The 19936-nt window shown below is 43.4% G+C and overlaps 1 protein-coding gene across 1 annotated transcript in view; it reads right to left on the reverse strand.

Moving 5' to 3' along the window:
- Nucleotides 1-398: 398 nt before the first annotated feature.
- The window catches only part of LRRTM4 (leucine rich repeat transmembrane neuronal 4), a 217075-nt gene continuing 197537 nt past the window's right edge, over nucleotides 399-19936 (reverse strand). Inside the window, exon 2 of the mRNA XM_009961782.2 lies at nucleotides 399-620. Within this exon, the coding sequence (XP_009960084.2) occupies nucleotides 399-620 (222 nt within the window). The remainder of the gene's footprint in view (nucleotides 621-19936) is intronic.

Here is a 19936-nt window from a genome sequence, read left to right on the forward strand (position 1 = left end):
CCCACCCCCTTTATTTTTACCTGTGGTTCTCCTTCCCTGGAACCGTGCAATGTAGAAAAATCAAATATACAAACAAAACTCTTAATCCATCCCTTTATGTAGCTAGAGTGAAATCTATTTTTTTTTTTTTAATAAGAACTTGACAATCTCTCTTTAATATTTACATTGAGGAATTTGTTTGAAAGTTTAAAGCAAAGAAAATCCTGAAGTTCTCAGTGTGTACTGCAAGACAGCACTTCCACAGTCTGCGGAGTTTGCTTGATCCCCTTCCCTTTGTCTGTGTTGGAACATTTGTAACTGGAATGGTAGATTTTAGTTTCTTGCCCTGGTCTCTTCTGAGATGAAAGGTCCCTCAAAAGAACTCCCCACTCCGCCCCCTGAAGAGGTTGTCTCCACCGTTAGTTTGGTATTCTCTCAATGTAAATGGCTGGAGCAGCCGAACGTGCGATTGTGGCTATGAAGCTGTGGTCTCGACTGAGTTCCAGGTTGGTTGTCTCAGCCTGCTCCCGGGCCATGGTATCGTACCCCTTATTTACATGGAGAGGCTTATGAGCTTGGCAGTATCCGATCACTGGTTGGTCGTAACTGTAATAGGGTAAAGTCTTCATGTGGTGAGGAACCTGCACCAGAGAGAGAGAGCAAAAGAGAGAAACATGTAAATAACAGGCTTCGTCACGCATCTGTACAGCATCCACCGCACGGCAGCCTCAAACCCACCGGGTGCCCAGTTCACGGCACAGTTCTGGCAGCAAGACAAGTCTTTGGGGCTTCTGGGTTGTCTGTAGCACACGCAGGTCCCCCCTGAGCAGGACTGCTCCCGTTAGCTGGGGGTCCCCACTTGTGGATGGACATTACGTCTGCCGAAAGCCAACGTAACCACAGACTCGTTCTGGCCCTTTGCAGGTCCTGAAGCCAACTAGAGGGGTCCCCTCTCCAGTTCAGTTGTCTCACTATGTCTGTGGTCTCACGTGCTGAATTCTGACCTCTTTTTGGACAATCTGGCTGCGAAGGCGAAACTGGAAGCTGCTGCTAATACAAACCTTTTAAAAACTGGCCCTTCTTCCAGTGCCTGGAAAGGGGCTGAGCATTTCTACAGAACTGAGACCAGCCCGAGCATGTCACAGGACTGGAAAGCCTGGCTGCCAGCACGCGTAGCTTTCAGCACAGCTGGAACATGTGTTTATCTCTTCTGTGACAAAGCTGCTTGCCCAAGGTCACGATTTCCTGGGTTCTTTATCTTACAACCTCACCAGGAGAAACACTATCAAAGCAGCTCAACTGATGCTCGCTAGAGCTGAGCAGATCCACACCTTGTAAAAACGGTCATGTATTTGAGAAGTCTGCAAGATCTATCTTGAATCCTATCTCTCTTCTTTATGTAAATACTCAGAAACTGCCAGGCCCCCACCCACTTTTTTTTTCCATAAATGTTCTATGCTTGCAAATGTTAATCTTACAACAAAATATGATTTATGGCACAACATCAGCTACAAATCTTCGAAGATAATTTTATCATCTGCAAGAGATGAGCTGATCAAGTAGAAAGAAATATGCTCTTAGGGAAAAAAGCACACACTGCAGGAGACACAGGCAAGAGTTTATTCTAACACTGCTAGAAAACCTGAGCTCATTCTAACTGGAGGTATCCTACACATAATTCAATCTTGTAAGAAATGGTTTTATATTTTCCATGCTGAACTTTAAATGAAGACTACAGAGACGATCTATCACATGCACGGCACACTTCATTCAAAAAGGTATGAAAAAAAGCAAAGGCATTAAGACTAATTACAAGTTTTGCAGGGTCAGAGTTCCTCCTGCATTTGGATCTCCTCAGCAGTTCGATTCCACCCCCTGCTTCTCTGCAGAACGCTGGAGAGATTCCAAAACTCTTCCACTAGATGGGATTCAGCTGAAAACATCATTTTATGTGACAGCTGAATGGCAAGAATGCAGAAGACAAGCTGCTCGGTAGAATTTGATGGGACAACTGTGTTCACTTGTGGATCAAATTCGGGCACGGTGCAAGAAATTGTAACTCCCTTCGGATACAGTAATATCTATGCCAGTTCCTATCAGGGCTTGAATTTGTCCTCAGCCTTTAAGGCAGCTCTTTATGATTCTATAAAAGCCAAGGACTGTTTGTGTTCTGGAGAGTTGAGAGATTGAGGTCCTGGCTTTACAGCAATAATACACAGTACATTAACCACCTGAGTCCTGTGTGCAGCACTGTTTGCTTGTTTTCTCCCCTTCTCCAAACGGGAGTCAAAAGGATCAGGATCTCAACAACATCCCGAAATGGTGGATAAACACGCCTGCTTTTCAACTGTTTCTCAGTAGTTTTACAGAATTGCTCGCTTGTTTTCACTTAAAAGCCAGGTTTGTGTGGGTCTGAAACCATATTAGTAAGGGTCACCGTGCCATGTGTGTGGAGGGAAGGGGGATATTTTTTATCAGTGTGAAAAACAAAATAAAATAGGTGTATCAGGCAACCCACGAGATTAAGTTGTTGCAGGTTAATTTGGAGAAAGCATTTCTAGGATAACGAAGCCCAGCAATGGATTTGCACCTCCCTGTTCTCAGGCCTGGCCCTTGTACTGTTCTTCCTCTCCCTCTTTTGGGTCCTAAATCCCACCAAGGGAATTAAAACACCAAACACATGCCAAATGACTGGAAGAAGCAATACCCTTAAGGTCCCTCCAGTAAAGACTGAATGAAGAAACGCCACCAGCTCCCCCCTCCCAAGTTAGTTCTTGTGATGAATCTAGAACTGTGGGAACAACTAAAAAAAGAACCTTCCCAATCAAAGTGAAAGCCTCCAGAAGACTGTCCCCACAAAACGGAGTGTCCTTTCCTTCCCTGAAACGTAACACTGCCTTTGCAGAAAGACAGGAGGGATCAGTTTCCACCTACAGTGAAATGACCGTACACAAAATCCAAGCCCTCAAAAGCTTTTTCAGGACACAGCCTTGACTACAGAGACTACTGCAAACCTGGGCACAACTGTACCACCGCTCAGTCTGATGCAAGCAAAAAGGATGGGAAATACTGATGACATTGTGCACTCTGAACAAAGCCGACACTATTGTATTTTTTCTGATTCCGAGATCAACAAAACATATTTTAGAACATCGAAGTTGTTGAAAATTAACTTTATAAGAATTTTTGCTGCAGCTTCTGAAGTAACTTCTTTTGTTTTTTCATTATTGCTATGGAACTAATGCCTGGGATACAGAGAGACGTGACCTTGGACAAGTAATTTTATGAGCTGGAAAATGAGAAGATGAAGTCCTGCCCTTGTGCTTGCCCTTGGAGACTGGAGCTCTTTGAGGCAAGGGCTGTTTGTGCAGGGACTAAAACAACACAACTGTAACCTAAGCCAGGGCCTTTCAGCTGCTACGGCCTCCAAGAGACAAAAAAGCAGATGACTGGAGTGAAAAACATCCCAACAGGTCGCTAAATACCTCAGCAAATAAATACAGCCTCTGGGATTCTGTCATCTCTATCTCAAGGCCTTTTCCACCACAGAAGACACATTTTTCACTAACTAGGAAGTGAGAGTAAGGCTGAGAATTTACCTGCCAGCAAATCAAAGGCAGAGCCAAGAACAGCACTGGGATCCTCTAGCAGTGTCCTTCGCTGTCTCCTCCATGCCACTTTGCTGCCACTAACCACAGCCATTTCTGCTACAAAATCCCTTAAATTTAGTTTTGGAAGAAGTTCAATTGTAAAGGAAGAGAAAAGAGTTGCTCACATGGAAACACAACAGATACAAAACAAACCTCTTTCTTTCATCTAATCTGTCGCAACACCTGATTCGTGTGCTCACTCATGGTTATGCTCCATGACAGCGTGGTCTGGTGGAGCTCAGGGGTGGCACACAGAATGCCAAGACGTTTGACAGCAGATGACGCCTGTGTCTGTTCACAGCATTTCCTGAAAAATTTCTATTTTAATTTCTAAAACTGACACTGCCTAATATGTACTTGAAGGATTAAAAATTTTTGCAGTAGGAAAACCACGAATCAACAAGAGAAGGAACTCTAAAGCCACTGATGTACATGGGACGGACATTTTGTTTTAGCCCATGTACGGCACCAAGTAGGATTGTCTCCTGCTCTAATGCCCATACTGTCTGTCCAGCGTTGCAGACAGCTCATTAAGCCAACGAACGAATCTGCGCTCTGAAGAAAGCCTTGACTCCATTATGCAAGAGCTTACTGCTTTACAAGCACTCTGAGTGTTCAGGGCGGGTTCTGGGCTAATGGGCTGGATTAGTCAGCTCCTACGGACTTCTGAAGCCCACACCTCTGTAGATCTTCCCTCTAAATTTAATAAACATTGCACCTTAGCAGCCACACGCTTCAAACAAAGGTTCTATTACAAGCAAAATTTACATAAATCCCCAGCTACAGGAGGAAGATAAAAGATTTAGTGGTGAAAATTTAAGAATGCAAATCTTCCCTTTCGCAGTCGAATTGACATTGAAGAGGTTAACAGCTCCACAGCCCTGCTGCAGCAGAACAACTCCCTTCAAAACAAGCTGGACTAACTTGAGTTTACCCGAAATTCAGTGAAATTCTGGCCTGAATTTCTCAGCATTCCCTGTCCACTTTTCCTTTGTCATTCAATAGTGATGTTCAGCTAAACCCTTAGTCATTCCAACATGCAAATACATGTATTCACATTCCAGCTCAGGTGTTTTGTCCTTTTAAGTTTTTTTTACACTGCACTGAATTTTATCAGCAGCTTTACTTTCTTATGTCGGAAACATTGGGAGGTAAATTAGCTAGCTTGTTCTATAGATCTCTGACGATTATTAAACAGGAAAGTTCTACTAAAAAACCTAGACTATAAGAATTCAGCTCAGACTTCTGCTTCTCATGGGTGCAGCCATTAAAACCTACATTATTACCAAAACATCATTGAAGATCCTTATTCTGGAACTTGAAAAGTATGTCAGTGAAGGTGAAACCTTACCATATAGCCACTGAACCTGGTGGGCTTTAAAGAATATCGGATTGGGACCCAAGTGGCCTTATTTCAAAAAAATCTCTTCTCTCTCTGCCACCTCTCATAGCATGTGAAACTCTCCCATACCTTCCTTGCCCTGCCTCCTAACAGGACACTTCAGACAACCTGCAATTCAGCCTTCATAGGAACTCTAAGGTATGACACCTCGCTACCAAAGAATGCCAAAAGAGTTTAACAGAATACCAGGTTTTTCATACTGCCCGCAACTCCTGCTAAAGTATTTTCTCTGTGCTCACAGCAACAGACTTATTGCAGTGAAAACTAGTTGAGGATCAGACAGAGATTAACTCTCTCTCAGAACCACTTGCAGTTCAGCAAGATCTAATCATCAGCAGTCCCAGGTTGAAATAAATTCCTGGTAAACCATTAAATCAAATTTTGGAAACACAGGTTTTTAGAACAGATCTATTTCCTGTTGGAAGTACTACGAGTTTTTTCTTTATGCTCAATTTTGAAGAAAGATCTCCCACCATTTGTTATCCTGCAGAGAAGGAAATTCTTTCCCGAGAAACATGAATGGCCGTGGATGTCAAAGTGACTCGCTACCAGAATTGTCAACAAGAAGACAAAAACGTCATATAAGGAAGGACTGACAGTCCCAGCACAGACTCTGGGGGGGGAAGTCTTTGGTGGGATGAGTGCACTTAATTTTTTTTCCCTGAAAGGAGAACGGTGTTAAGGGCACAAACTGTCACAGGATCCTCAGACAAGTACCTGCTTTGGCAAGAACCTAAAACCTGGAGCCCAGCAATAGAAGTGATGTACTTTCTGAGAACCAGACTGTTTCAGCTGTCTCAGTCTGGGTACCTTGGCTTTATACAGTCACTGTTTAGACACTGCCGTTTCTATGTCTTCAATTCTGTTGCTTTTGTTTTCAAAGAGAAGGAACACTCTGTTTTTAAAACTAAAGACATGCTCCATTCATCCTGACAGAAAATGCGATAGGACAACCACTATTGCCTTGCAGTAGACACATTTTTCTTCTAAAACCCAAAAATGAACCATGAATATTCTCAGGCCGTTGAACATTATCTGGTTTCACGTTTGCTAGTACTCTACAATCCAGGTAAACTGATTTATGTGTAAGCATTTGCCTAGATAATGATTACATGATTAAATTACACGCAACTTTAGAAGTTGTCCATATGTAGTGGAAACTCTGAGTTAGAAAATATGGAAACTATGTTTTCTCATTAGTGCTAATATTTAGTCTCAGAACACCATGACTTCATTGCTGAATTAGCATCATAGCTGTTGATAAATCAAATTCAGAGTTCATTTTAAACCCCATCATAATTTAGAGTAAAAATAAGCAACGTATACTATCATAGCTTTACGATTAGTGAAGCACACAGCTTCACCTTACAGATAGATTGATTAGGCACATGAGGCAGATATAGCTGGTATAAACAATTTCACTGGATTTCATGCTGCTGAAAAATCAGTTAATAACCCTGGAACATCCCTTTGGAGTCAGCTCAGAAAAACATTCCTATTCCGGAAAATGCACCATCATACACTTCCTATTAAACCAATTAAAAGGGACAAATGCAGACACTGAAGTTAGTTCTGAAACATGAACGGGTACGTGTCGTCTTCTGTACGCAACTGGAACACACACAAAAGTGCCTGGCTGTTTTTTAAAATAAACCTTTTGTTCTGAAATTCATGTTTCCTAAGGTAATTCTCCTATTGACAAAAAATCAAAATCTCATTTACTGAAAAATTCAGAACTCGGAAGTCTGAGCGCTCTGTCACGAGGCGGCATGAGGTTTTTACGAGTACTGTTTTTACTGAGGTTGTCTGTGTGACATCTGAGCATTTCAGGAAAACTGTCAGCTTGATTTATACGTGAAGGTCTTCAAAATCTTTAATTAGCTCAGGTTTTCTGAGAGTTATAGATTCCACTGGGAACTTTGCCTGAGGTTGGTATGCCTACATTAGGCATGAAGCATTGAGCAAGACTCTTTCGGTAGCTTGAATGGTAGGTGCAATTCCCACAATCAATCTCCCGCAATTTCATGTTCAATTTCCTTCCCGCTCCAGACAGAAACCACTTCTTTGCCTCCTCTATGTATTTCCCACCAAATCAGATTAACAGTCTATGCAGCTCCCCTGGCAGATGAGAGAGACAAGGAGGAAGCCTCAGGCTGTAGCTGAAGGTCCCAGGCTACGTGGTCCTGAGCCCCCTGCCCTGAAGTCGTTACCATCGCGATGAGAACCGCCAAGACTGAATCTACCAGTTTTCCCCAAGAAATCGAGAACATACAGCTAAATATTCACAGAGATGGTGTTCCACAGGGACAGGTAATATTGTCAACTCCTAATCTCCTGCGCGCTTGCACACACACACACAGACCTGTATCTATGTTCTCAAGTCAAAGCGCTGTTCCAAGGAAGCTTTTCTTCTAAATAAAGCACAGTACCTCCTTTGATCCACTGCTCTGCAGTCTTTTTTTCCTTCTCTTATGCTTATGTCCATCACAACAGTCCAACAAACTGACTTTACGAGCATCCTACATCCATTTAGAATTGGATCCTATCGGTCCAGCTGGAATTGTGGCTAGTGCAGAGCCCCGCCAGGCACTGAACTACAGCTGCTGGACATGCTCTGGACCAAACGGCAGAGCGCGTTCAGCAGGCTGCGGTCTCCCAGTCAAAACAAGCAGCGAGCCGCCAGGACAAAGACTGCTCTCCTGCCCAGACCTGAGGGTTTTTAGAACTAAGCCTGGAATCTTTTGAAGGATGTAGAGCCTGGGCACAGGATGGCTTCTTCAGCGTGCAGAACGGAAGCCTTTTCTTTATAGAACATCAACCTGGAGATAAAAGGTTTCAGCCCATGTCCTAGTAAAAAATATGTTGGTATCAGTGGAAATTTGGAGCCTAAATGCTACAAATGACTGACAGATGGGTCATTAATCTTACTCAATTCCTGTATTTGTGGCTGGGAAAATGGGATCCCCAAATTGACACAGACTGTCAGAAAAGAGGTCTTAGAATGAAAAATGTAGAGAAACATCACACAGCAGGCACAGGGCAGCAGACAGAGCAGCCATCAGTTCTGCATGTCCTACTAAAGGTCTACTTCTAGTTCATAAAAATTACTAACCAGTAATTAGTAACTACAGGAATTAAACAGACATTGTATTAGGTATGATTATAAGCATATTAACCTAATAAATTATGTCATGTTAATAAGCAACTCATGGCTATATGGGACTATATAATGCTCTACAAAATTGATTGATTTCATATAAACCAAAGTTAATTAAAATATATCTATTAATTTCTTATGTAGCATTAAAATATTCACTATCTTTTAAAACCACCTATAAGCTATACAGGGTATACCACAAAGACAGAATTTTATGATATATTCAGTCATCCTTACAGAGCCTATTTCATGTTTTAAACCCCTATATAACATCACCCTGTCAGCTCCACTGACACTGTGAGCTGGATTTTAAGCTTTCCTTTCCTTCCCTACAGATAACTTCCTAATCCTTCTACCCAATCACGCAAACACCTCTCCCTTTAAAACCGAACCTCTCGAGGGACTGTTTAACTAAGTGTGCTTTTCTAGAGATCAGGAGAAAAATCATGCACACCCCACTGCTCCCTCTATGGGCCGATTTGATCTTTCAATCAGTAAATGAAAAGGTTTCCCTAAAGGAAACTCCCAGAAAGAAGAAAGTCTTCTAAGCCTTGTTATTGTTCCTTGGGCAAAATATTTCTTTTAAATTGCTTTATCTGTTTTTTATGGAGTATCTGGCTCCTGACAAAAAGGCCCACTGATGAAAAACTTCAAGTGAGATGCACAGTAACCTTCGATTTTCCGCCGTGGAGGGCCGATAAAATAAACAAACTATCTAGATATTCTAATTGGAAAGCCATTAATATTGCTTTCAGTGCTATTAGGATAATTTCCTATAGAATTCAATAGGAATAGAAGCCCCGTGGTTGAAAAAAGGTTTTACATTGCTTAGGGACAGAAGATCAGTTTTTCAAAGCGATGCAGTACACTGCAGTAGTTACCTATCCAGATGCAAAAGAATCCCTTTGGGCGCCTCTCCATGTCTTTGGGTGCCTTCAAAAACGTAGTCCCTTTTAAGGCAACTCAGCTTTCATTTAGACACTTTAAAAAGCTATATTCTCCCTAGGAATTTCTGCTCCCTGTGCATTGCATTAAGAGCTGCAAAGCGTAGATCATTTGTACTTAACCTACCAGGACAAGTCAAAGGTCCACCTAGCCAAGCCTCCAGGGGATCAAGAAGAACAAGCAGAGCACAGGTCAACAATCTGGTAATAACCTCCACAGAGCATTCTCCTGACCTCCAACGCTCCCAGCTTCAGTTACAGCTTTCTAAATTGCTGGCATTTCAGGCCTGTAATGCTATGGAGCTGGACCTTCCAATGAGCCTGAAGCATCCTCACAGGCCCTAGGCCCAGCGCAGCATCTGGGAAATCGAGCATACTCTGTCTGTCGAAAAAGAACTATGACCATAAGGGAAAAGGTAGAGTTGTTTTTCCATGCAGTGATCATAAAGATGGTAACCTGCTCCATCCATTACTCCCAATAAGTAAGTACAGTATTTAATAAGAACATCTGGTAATGTTGCTGCCACAGTGACAAATGAAGGCACCGGAGAATGAGTGAAATAAGTCTTTGTCTCATATTAAAATACTGCCTTTTCATTACATCTGCCCAGAATTTATAGTGTGCAGAAGAGCTCTCCAGAAATCAATGGCTTCTTTAAAGATTTTTAAATACTATTTAAAGTTGTACATGGATTCTGTACATCAGGAGACCAAAAATGTACTTCCTAAAGCTGGAGAAACATGACTCAAATTGCACAATATTTTGTCCATGAGTAGGTATAAACAAGGCAACGTGATGGCTTATGATTAAAACCCACACCAACACTAGAAGAAAGGGATACTGGGTGCCTTAACAGACTGATGAAAGAAATGCAAGTTTTTCCTTCTATGTTATCTAGTTATACTATACCCAAGAGGTTTTGGCTCGAATGACACTCTCCACCCATTTTTGATCTAAAAAGTGCTTAGAGCCACATTTATAATTGACACTAATTCCATTTAATATGGCAATATTAAATATACAGATAGTACCCAGCCCCAGCATCCCCAACATGCTATGACACAGAATCACAGAATGGTTTGGGTTGGAAAGGACCTTAAAGATCACCTGGTTCCAACCCCCTGCCATGGGCAGGGAAGAATTTGAGATATATGGAATTGAATACATGACAGAGTCCTTCTCTTCTGACATAATTTAAAGTTAAATGCTCAACATTATGGCATTGACCTGAGAGAGCACATCATTTGTTTTATTTTTCAGTCATCTCAAGGCAATTTGAAGAGGTCCTTCTTTACAGAAAATGGGTGCCAAAGAAGAAGTGGCAGAAAAATCAAAGAAAAAAGGTGCTCACACCACTGTTGTTTCAGCTGATCTGGGGATCAGATGGTCCACATCAGACCATCAACATCCAGAGCTGTAGATCAGGAATGTCTTAAACTAAAAGAAGAGAAGCAAGCAAAGCATTGCGACTGTGAACTGAGCGCAATTTCTAGGAATTACTTATTTCTCCTGAGAAAACCGTGAGATAAATTCACACCAGTGGGAGACAAGAAAGAAACCGCTGGCACTACAGACCTTCTCGGACACGGGAGGGAGCTCCTATTATACTGAATGTCTCAGCAGGATTCTATTCATGAGAAATTACAAGATTTTAATTGCCTCCACTGTCTCCTAGCAGAGGGAATCAGTGTGTACGATGGCACAAACATACTGGCAAGAACATTAATCCAGCAGCAGAAGGGACAGCTTCTCCTCCTGATGTGTGTATGTCACTTCCATTAGCACTGATGGGAGCGGCGCGCCTACGCTGAGAGGAAACTGCAACCCCCCAGCTTCCACAGGTACTGATCCATGACTCACGTTGGGGTGAGGATTTATGTAATTGCCGTCTTCACTGGAAGGTGAGGGAACAGTCTGCATCTTGCAGCACTGTAAGTTACAGGAGAGTAGGGCCGAGCTAGAGGGAAATGACTATTTTAGGTTGAAGGAGAGAAAATAATCTAGGGATGAGGATGAAGAATTGGCAGGAGGGTGCCTACTTGTGGGTGACACAACTGGTGCAACAGCTGGAGGACCTGGTGTCAGGGCTCCTTGAAGGCAGTGGCTTTCAGTCAGCAGAGAGGGTGGAGTGGCTGGAGCGTGCCCTGACCCTGGGAGACAGCCTGGCTTAGAAGCGATGGGGAACGAACACTCACCTCTTCCCAGCAACTCTGCCAAACCCACTGAACGCACAAACTGTGATGGGAGAGCAAGTTCAATCCCCTCACTAGCGTGCTAAGGGCTGATGCTGTGCAGCCCATCAGCTCCAAGGAAAATCTATCTACCTGAACCCCAGAGGCTGCCAGCCTGCCTAGCCGTAAGTAGATTACTAGTAGGTCTCGCTATGCCGTCCACCCCCTACCCACCTCTGTCAAAACAAGACACTACAGAGTAATACGAGGACTTTCATTAAAGCTCATAAAAAGCCTTGAGACCCTTGGATACGAACAGCCACAACAACTCACTGGACTCCTAAAGCCTCTCTTTACTGGGACAGGGCAAGCATATTCTGCCATTGCACATCTATGAGCGCGTGGCGTGCAAAGGAGGGATGGAACAGCAGCACCGTGGCTGCTTTCTGAGCAGACTCCTGAAATGGCAAACGGGAGGAACAGAAAAGGCAGGGTAGGGACTCGCACAGTAAATTAGCAGCAAACATGGGTGCACGCTTCAGTCACGTTCTACAGAATCTTCGTATATCAGAGATCAAGCAAGCAGAAAATTAACGCAAGATTGTCCAGCATTGCAGGCAAGGACATTTCACAATGATAGTATTATTTTTTAATACTCTACAGAAAACAAATGACTTTTTCATTCCTCTGGGCAAGTTTTATAATATGCATGGAAATCATCAGTAAAGACATACTCAGAATCCCTGAGAAAACTGGAAGAAAGATGGGTTAGGAAATATTCTTGGCTTCACAATCTTTGCTGCTACAAAACCAAGCCGATCAATTCAATTACACCATGAAAGCAAAAATAATGGAAATAATTATTATTCCAGAAAGGAATGTCTGGATGACACTAAAAAAAAACCCAAACCCAAAAAACCACATACTAAATCCTCAGAACAGCCTGTATAACAGAGAGGAGAGTGCAGCAACTACATAGAAAAAACACTGAAACACCAGAAACGAAGGTTTAGTGGTCAACCCACCGAGAACTGGCACGGAAACTACACAGTCAAGATGGTTAAGTAGAGGAAAGGACAGATGCTCCAAGCTGCCTTTTCTCTGTGGAGATGGAAACTAGCAAGTCTTCTTAATTTTGTCCCATGTCTAAGTACCAACAAAGAGCTGCTCCAGACACAGGTTCAGGATGGAGCAGCTTTGGGACTGCTCCGCACCAAGACTGCCACTCTCCCCTTTTTGAAACAGCTGGCAGCTGGCAAGGGCCAAAGCTGTAATTACTGGCAAACAGATCGCGATGTGTAAATCTGACCGGAAGCCTGAGACCAGCTCTGAAAAACAAAAACTGTTCAGAGACATGTAGAGAAACAGAAACAGAGCGCCCTGCTCACACGCTGAGCACTGCTCAATCTAGCCAGGAGAGGGCTGTACAGTACACGGACTTTGGTGCCTGGTAGTTGCACTGCACAGACTGGCATTTCAGGAGAGCCAGAGCGGTCTCATACCTATTCTGACGCAATGGACATTAATAAGCAAAAACACTTGTTGCCCGCTTGGACCGTTTCTGTGCTTGAGCACAGCAGTAACGATGGAGTGTAAATGAAAAGAACCCAGTTCAGAGAATCCTGCTGGAAAATAAAATCTGCCCTGTGAGCTAGATTTTGAAAACCCAAGGAGCGGCTGTTAGAAATATCTGCAGCTCACGTCAACAAGAGACGGCATGCTTCAACAACCTCTCAACCAGCCAAGCATGAGCCAAATGGGTCCCAGCTACTCTGGTATTTTTTAAACTTGTTCTGTTTGGGAAAGTAGCTCCAGTGTGTCAGAAGGGATCAGCAAAGAAGTAAATAATAATCCAGTTTTCAGAGTGCAGTATTACTTTGGTGCGTTACTGGCGTGGTGGAACACGGGACTGTAACTGTTAACAACCTTCTGCAAAGGACCTTTCCCTTTGAGGGGTCTATACCAGTTGCAGCCACGCAGAACAAATACCCAATGTCTTGTTCATCTGTAAGGTCCAGCCAATATCATGACCTGATCCCTAACTACACAAGGGTGAAACAGACTGGGAGAAGAAATATAAAGAGATAAATAAGCCTCTCATCATCCAAAATCTGTTGTTTATTTGCAGTGCCTAGAGGCCTCGACAAAAACTGAAACTGCACTGTGGTAACCAATGCTCATGCGTTTAGAAGTCCTTGCCCTGCAGAGCTTGTACTCCAGACAGGCATGACAGATGAAGGGTGGGAGAAAGGAAAATAGCAAACAAGAAAAAGATCTCTAAACTGATGCACAGATTGAGGGACAGATTTTTCCACAAGCTAAATACATGAATACAGATCTTTTATCCCTAAATGACTTCCCTCATCATGTGGCCACTGACTGTGTGTACATTTGTAAGCGACACAGCCCAGTATGACCAAATCTGCAGAGCACAAGAGCTGGTGTGGAGTACACAGTGTCCACAACATACACATTTCAGAGGATTTACATCAAACTAGCTCCAGTCTGATCCCAGAGACTCTCAGAGCAGATCCAGTTTCACCTCATTTCAAAAGGATTTGGGCTCTGTTCTCTATGACTTCTCTGGGATGTCAACCGAAGCACACTGAGGAAGGACAACCTCGAGACCCATGTCAAAAGTACAATCCTGATCTGGACTAAAACACCGACGTAAATACATCCTTTGGGGGCCAGGGAAGCGCTCTAGTGTCCCAAGACAGCAATTCAAGACTCCCAGTTCGAAGATGGTTTTGACTTTGACACCATAGTTTAAGGTGATGCTACAAACCTTCATGCAAGGGGTTTGCCTGCTGCTACTTTTAAGAGCCCTCTTTCCTTCTGCCCAGTTAATCCAAGATCAGCGAAGCCTTCACAGAACTGAGCACTCACAGAGATGGATGCTCATGCAGGTCATGGTCTAGAGGCAGCAGACAGCAATCTCATTGCACTCCAGAAGAACTCTCTGGCAGAGCCCCTCTGAACTGGAGTTGCAGCCCAAAAAACTGGCTAGGTGCTGAAGGTAAGCTGTGCAAACCAGAGCCTTGCATGCACTGCGGCTGCCATCGCCCTGAGGGTTGCTCAGACCCCTCTGCTTCTTTCCTGTCTTTTCAAAGCAAGAAGAGAACAAAGGTGACACTGTGACTCCAGGCCACAGCCTGGGCACTTCTCTGGTGAAGAGACAGAAAGAGGAAGGCTGAAAAAAATGATCCCAGAGTAACTGCAGCAGGAAACGGATAAAAGATTGTGGAAAAGGCATTGGATCTCTATTGCACTAAGGTTTCCCTCTCAAGAGCACAGAGCATACTCTCGAGAACACACTCTATATCGAGGGTTTTCACTGCCATCAGTGAGCGCCGTGAAAACCTTGAATAAGCAGAAGAGGTCAGATCAAATGTGTTCCGCCCACAGGGTCCCTGGAAAGCAAAGGAAATCAAAAATCTCCCCGAGAATGTTTTCATTCTCACCAGGGGGACGGGACAGGCCCCCCGAAATACAGAGCACACTGTTACACATTTTATCTTTTGTCTGCCCCAAAACAGCGATGGAGCAAATGAGGGATAGCAATAGTGTATGAAGATGAATGTGGAATACAAGAAAGGCACTTTATCTCAACGCTCTGAGCTCTGCAAAAAATGAGCATAAAGCACTGGCCATTTCTCCATATCCTTTAACATTACACATAGTAGTGTTCTTCAGTCAGTAACTGAATGGATTCATGAGATTATTGGGTATTTCAGGAGTCAAATGATCACCCACCCTCTTCACACTGGTGGAATGGTTTATGTTTGTCTATCAGAAATGATTCAGACTTGCACGATACGAGATCTACTGCGTGTGTATCTCCCACAAAGCCAAACATGGATAACAGCACGAATAAACCATGATTCACAGCAAGCGTACTGCAGTCCCATCGGTGTTCACCCATCAGGTCTTTGCAAAATTTTATACAAAGCCTGTTTTCAGCCTGCCACATTCCTAAGTCAAATCATGGCAGCAACAAGAACAAACATCAGTTGTTTGCCCTTGTGCTGCACCTTTCAACCAAGGGCTCCGCAATCATTATTCAGCTAAGTCTTGCGTTGCCGGTTTGAGATGAGCGGGTATCATTACCCTCACTTTATAGATAAGTAAACAGAGGTCAAAGAACTCCCCCAAAGCAATCTGCAGAGTTAAATACCTACATGAAAGGGTTTAACACCGATACCACTATTCCTACCAAAAAGACAGGGCAACAGACAAGAGTTGAAGCTGTTACCCCCACACCTGGATCTTTGGTCTCCAAGACAACCCCGCCTGAGAGTCGTTGCCCAATTTAACAACTAGTATCAGATCTATCTAGAAACAACCATAATAATTTATGGCACCTTAACGCACCCCTGTGCTTGCTTACTGCTATACTCTGCAAACAAAGGAAGTGATGGGTTTTCTACATTAATTAATTACCTAGACGGAGTTTCTGGTCATTGTTTTTTACTGTTTTCTGGCACCGTTTGCCTGGTGCCTCACTTCTGCAAGCATGTTCCTTCCAGCCTCTCTCTGCTCTGGTGCATCGTGCCTGCAGCCTGCGCTGAGAAGGGAAGGTTCGTGACGGCGTGACTTGTACGACCCAGCCCGAGGATGAGCTTCGACCATGGCAGCTCCGGCTGTTTTCTCAGCTGTCTGTGCCAGTTGTCAGGGCACAGCAGCAGGAGAATCAGCCTTGCTGCTCATCCAGCGTATTTTGTATAGATGTTACAAAGTTCCTGAATAATTCATTCATGTATTTAATATTTGCCTATTTCCCTAATCCATTAATTTTCTACTGGACTTTTGGCTAAGCCCAATTCTAAATTAATCCTTAGCTACACGGCTCTATTGTGTGATATGGCCCAAATACAGTCAGTCATAAGGACCACACTGAAAACAGACTTTAGGGGTGGGCACAATACAATGGGCTTTAAAGTCTCTGAAGCTTAAAATCTGGCCCCAATGTCACAGATGAAGGGTCATTAAATCAATTACAGATCTTCTTCCAATTCCGGAAAGTGGAACTATTATATTGTTTCTGCAGCCCAACATATAGCCTTTTACCTCCATCAAATTCATCCTTTATCAAATCCATAGGACTTTCCTATAGGGTGCTGTAAGCGTTCGGGTGACCGACTCAACCCCAGCCACACACAGTGCCTGGCAGAGCGGGGCTGTGATCACAGTAAGGCTTGCAGCATCTGCTATAATTCACTAATAATCACCATACTTAACAGAAGGGACACAAACAATGGGGTCCTTGGGAAAAATTGAGTCCTCTGGGTGCCACCTCAGATTAAATAATAAATACAGCCTTTTTCTTTGGCCTGTGTGTTTTCTCATTCATATAAACAAACCAGGGGAAGGTTATTTAAGTATCCATTAGTTTTCCAGTAATTATGTTGTTCCCCTCCCTATTCTTTACCCTGGAATAAAGCACACGGACTTGCACCAAACACAAAAGCAATCAGAAAGACCAAACACAGCGATTCTAATCAGCTACTTGCTGCCTCGACACAATACTCGCTGCTCCGAGGAAGAGCCTCGGAGCCCTCGTCTCCTTGATATAAACAGGCCACCAAGGTAAGACGAGGTACGGTGAAGGATAGTAGTGCAAAGCACTGGTTGCCAGCTGGACAATGGTTGACATGGTTACCCTTTTCCTTTCTGTACTACAGGTATGTAGTAAGTTCAGCTTCAAACCCTCACTACAATACAACACAATGCAATGCAGTCTCTTCCCATTACCATGGAAGAAAAGAATGTGCCATTGACAGACTTCTGTGCCCTTTTAAAGCAGAACAGCTCCGACATCAAAGCTCACAGCACTCCTCTGCAATAGGTATTCACTGTGTCTTTGTGGCCAGGAACTAAAACATTTTTATGAAGTTCTAAGGGAAAAAATTATCTCCTGAAAATGAGCCTCTTCTAGTAAGTGCTGCAAATAATGAACAGCAGGATTGTTTCCTCTGGAAGGTGAAACGAAGGAAATGCAGTCTTAATGTGCATTTAAAGCAGGAACGGGTCAGTCTCCAAGACGTTTATTGGGCATAATGGAAACATTCAGTTGTCAAAGGAAACATTAAAAAAAAAATTGACAGAGTTGGGTAGGGTGCATTATTTAAACACGTATTTATCTATCAGAAAGAACACACTCCTTAGAGGGGAGTGCGATCAACCATGGCTCAATTGTAGCCTCAACCATATGGGTTTTGTCTGACGAATCAGGGGACTATCTTTGTTTTTTATCCCCCCTTTTGCAAGTGGGGCCTGGGTATCACAACACGAAAGGAAAATAATGAAGTACATATATTCTCATAAAATGTCCTTTCACTGACGGCTCTGCTGCCCCTCGTTGACAGGAATGGCAGTTCTCTCAGCGTACCTGATGCAGCCTGAATTTGTACAATAACGATGCAATGACAGCTCTTGTGCTCAGGCTCTGCTGAAAGACTGACATTCAGTCCCTTCAGTCCTGCTGCTCTTCAATCTTCTTTTAGAGAGAGTGGTCTTCATCCTTTTCCTTCGATATCAAGCTGGGAGATATTTCATTCCAAAAACCTTAGTTTCCAGGTCACTTCTACAGACTTCTGCAATAGCACACTCCACCTGGCCTGCTCTACATATATTAACACTCCAACATTTTTTTTTTTCTATATGTGTCACCCAAGATAGTCTGGGAAAAACCCCAAACACTCCAACTGTACTGTAACCTAAGCCTACGTGGTTTTTTTAAAAAAAAAACCTGAATAAAATATGAATAATTTATGTTCCCTCTGTGTTGCTAGAACTGTATGAATTTTGAGGAGAAAATTTTACAACACGACAAAATAATAAACATTAGAAGTTGACACAAATTTAGGACAGAAGAGAACCGAAGGCCCTGCACGCATAAAACACTCGACTGGTCTTCCCAGCCGTCTCAGACAGACTCCATTACTGCAGGCCAAACACCACACTCACCTTCTAAACCCAAGTGCATCAGGTAGAAACCACAGGAAGACAAATACATGGCAAAGCACGTTTGGTTCTTTTTTGGCTGAACACCAAGGGAGGGAAGGGGCAGTTACCCGCTGACCGCTGCCTCCCTCCTGTACCTCCACGGACCTGCCTAGGCTTGCTGCAGCCACGGCTGCTTTGGTACAAACCCCTGTTTCGCTCAAGCTCAGAGAAGATGCCAGATCTGGTGCCGACAGCACAGCAGCTGCCACGCTGGAGCTCTGATCCTAGCTTGCGATGTTGTTCAGGCTATACAAAACAATTAATTCTGGTCCTGTTAAAGACTAATAGGGCCTCTGCAATCGATGTGGCTGGCTGCAGGATGCCCTCTTAGGCAAGAAAGAAGAACAAATTACTTTCCCCCTTCCTTTTTACGGAAACGTTTCAAGTAGTGGTAAACGCAATTATCAAGCCACAGCATCTTTTTTGTTCTGACAAGCTGTACTTTACCCAACCCAGATGTGAGGCGAGGGCCTCGTTCTGCAACGCTGCAACCTTCCTGCTTTCCTGAACACGAATATTCATTTGATAAGCAACCTTAATGACGGGCCACAACAGAAACTTGTCTTCCCCCCACCCATGCACAAGCAAGTACGAACTGGAAATCCATTTTGTATAGAAACGACGGCCACAAAGCACATGCAGAGAAAACCTTGTCCCATTCAAGTCACTGTGAAAACAAACTACTGCAAATCTCTCCTACCCTGACTCTCCCTTTGTATCTGTTTACCCAAGCCTGAGAGCGCAGATATGCTAATATAATTAGTGGAGTTATGGATCATTATTCTGTTGTCTAGCAAACTAACTCCATGGCAATTTGAGCCTGCGCTGGATTATTTTGACTAAATAAATCTCTAGCTCAATCTAAGCAGCATGTAGAGTCCATAGCAAGATTATGACTCCGCTTTCTTAAACCCTACAGAAAACGCACTTCTGTCCCTGAAGGGCTGACGTGCTAAAAAGGTATGGTAAGATTCTGGTGATTTTGAGAGACCAGTTAATTGACACATTATGACAGCAAGTACCTTTATAGAACTGCAACCAGTTGAAATTGGTTTTCAGACATTTCTGCTCAACTTGCTTCAGATTTTACAAGACTTTTTAATTGATCTGGATAAAATGATGTCACCCCTTCCAGCACTGTGAGAAACAGTGTGTAATTCTTCCTTGGCTACTGGTGCAATAGCATTTTATAATGTTATGGACTTCATTCCACCCCCCCCCCAGTCACCTCTCTTCCGAGGTGTGGGATGTTGTTCATTCACCGTCACCTTCTATGTAAGCCTTTCCATACCTCTGACCTTCCTATTGCTTTTCTCTCTCTGTTTTCCAGTTCTCCTACATCTTCCCTGAGGTGGGGTGACCAGAACTTCAGGAAACTCTCACATGCAGTGCCTAAGTTGGAATAGTGATGTTTTCTGGTTTATTCTCAACTTCTTTTCTAAATATTTCTAACCATTCACTATTTATTTAGGACATTATTCAGTGACTGATATAGGCAATAGACACCCCACAGTTGTCAGCTTAGCAATTTCGTATTACAACAGCCCTTAGAAGTCTGGGGTGAACACACAGAATCATTAGGTTGGAACAGACCTCTGAGATCATCAGGTCCAACTGCTGACCT

Source organism: Leptosomus discolor, chromosome 23, assembly GCF_034619465.1.
Source record: "Leptosomus discolor isolate bLepDis1 chromosome 23, bLepDis1.hap2, whole genome shotgun sequence".
NCBI lineage: Eukaryota > Metazoa > Chordata > Aves > Leptosomiformes > Leptosomidae > Leptosomus > Leptosomus discolor.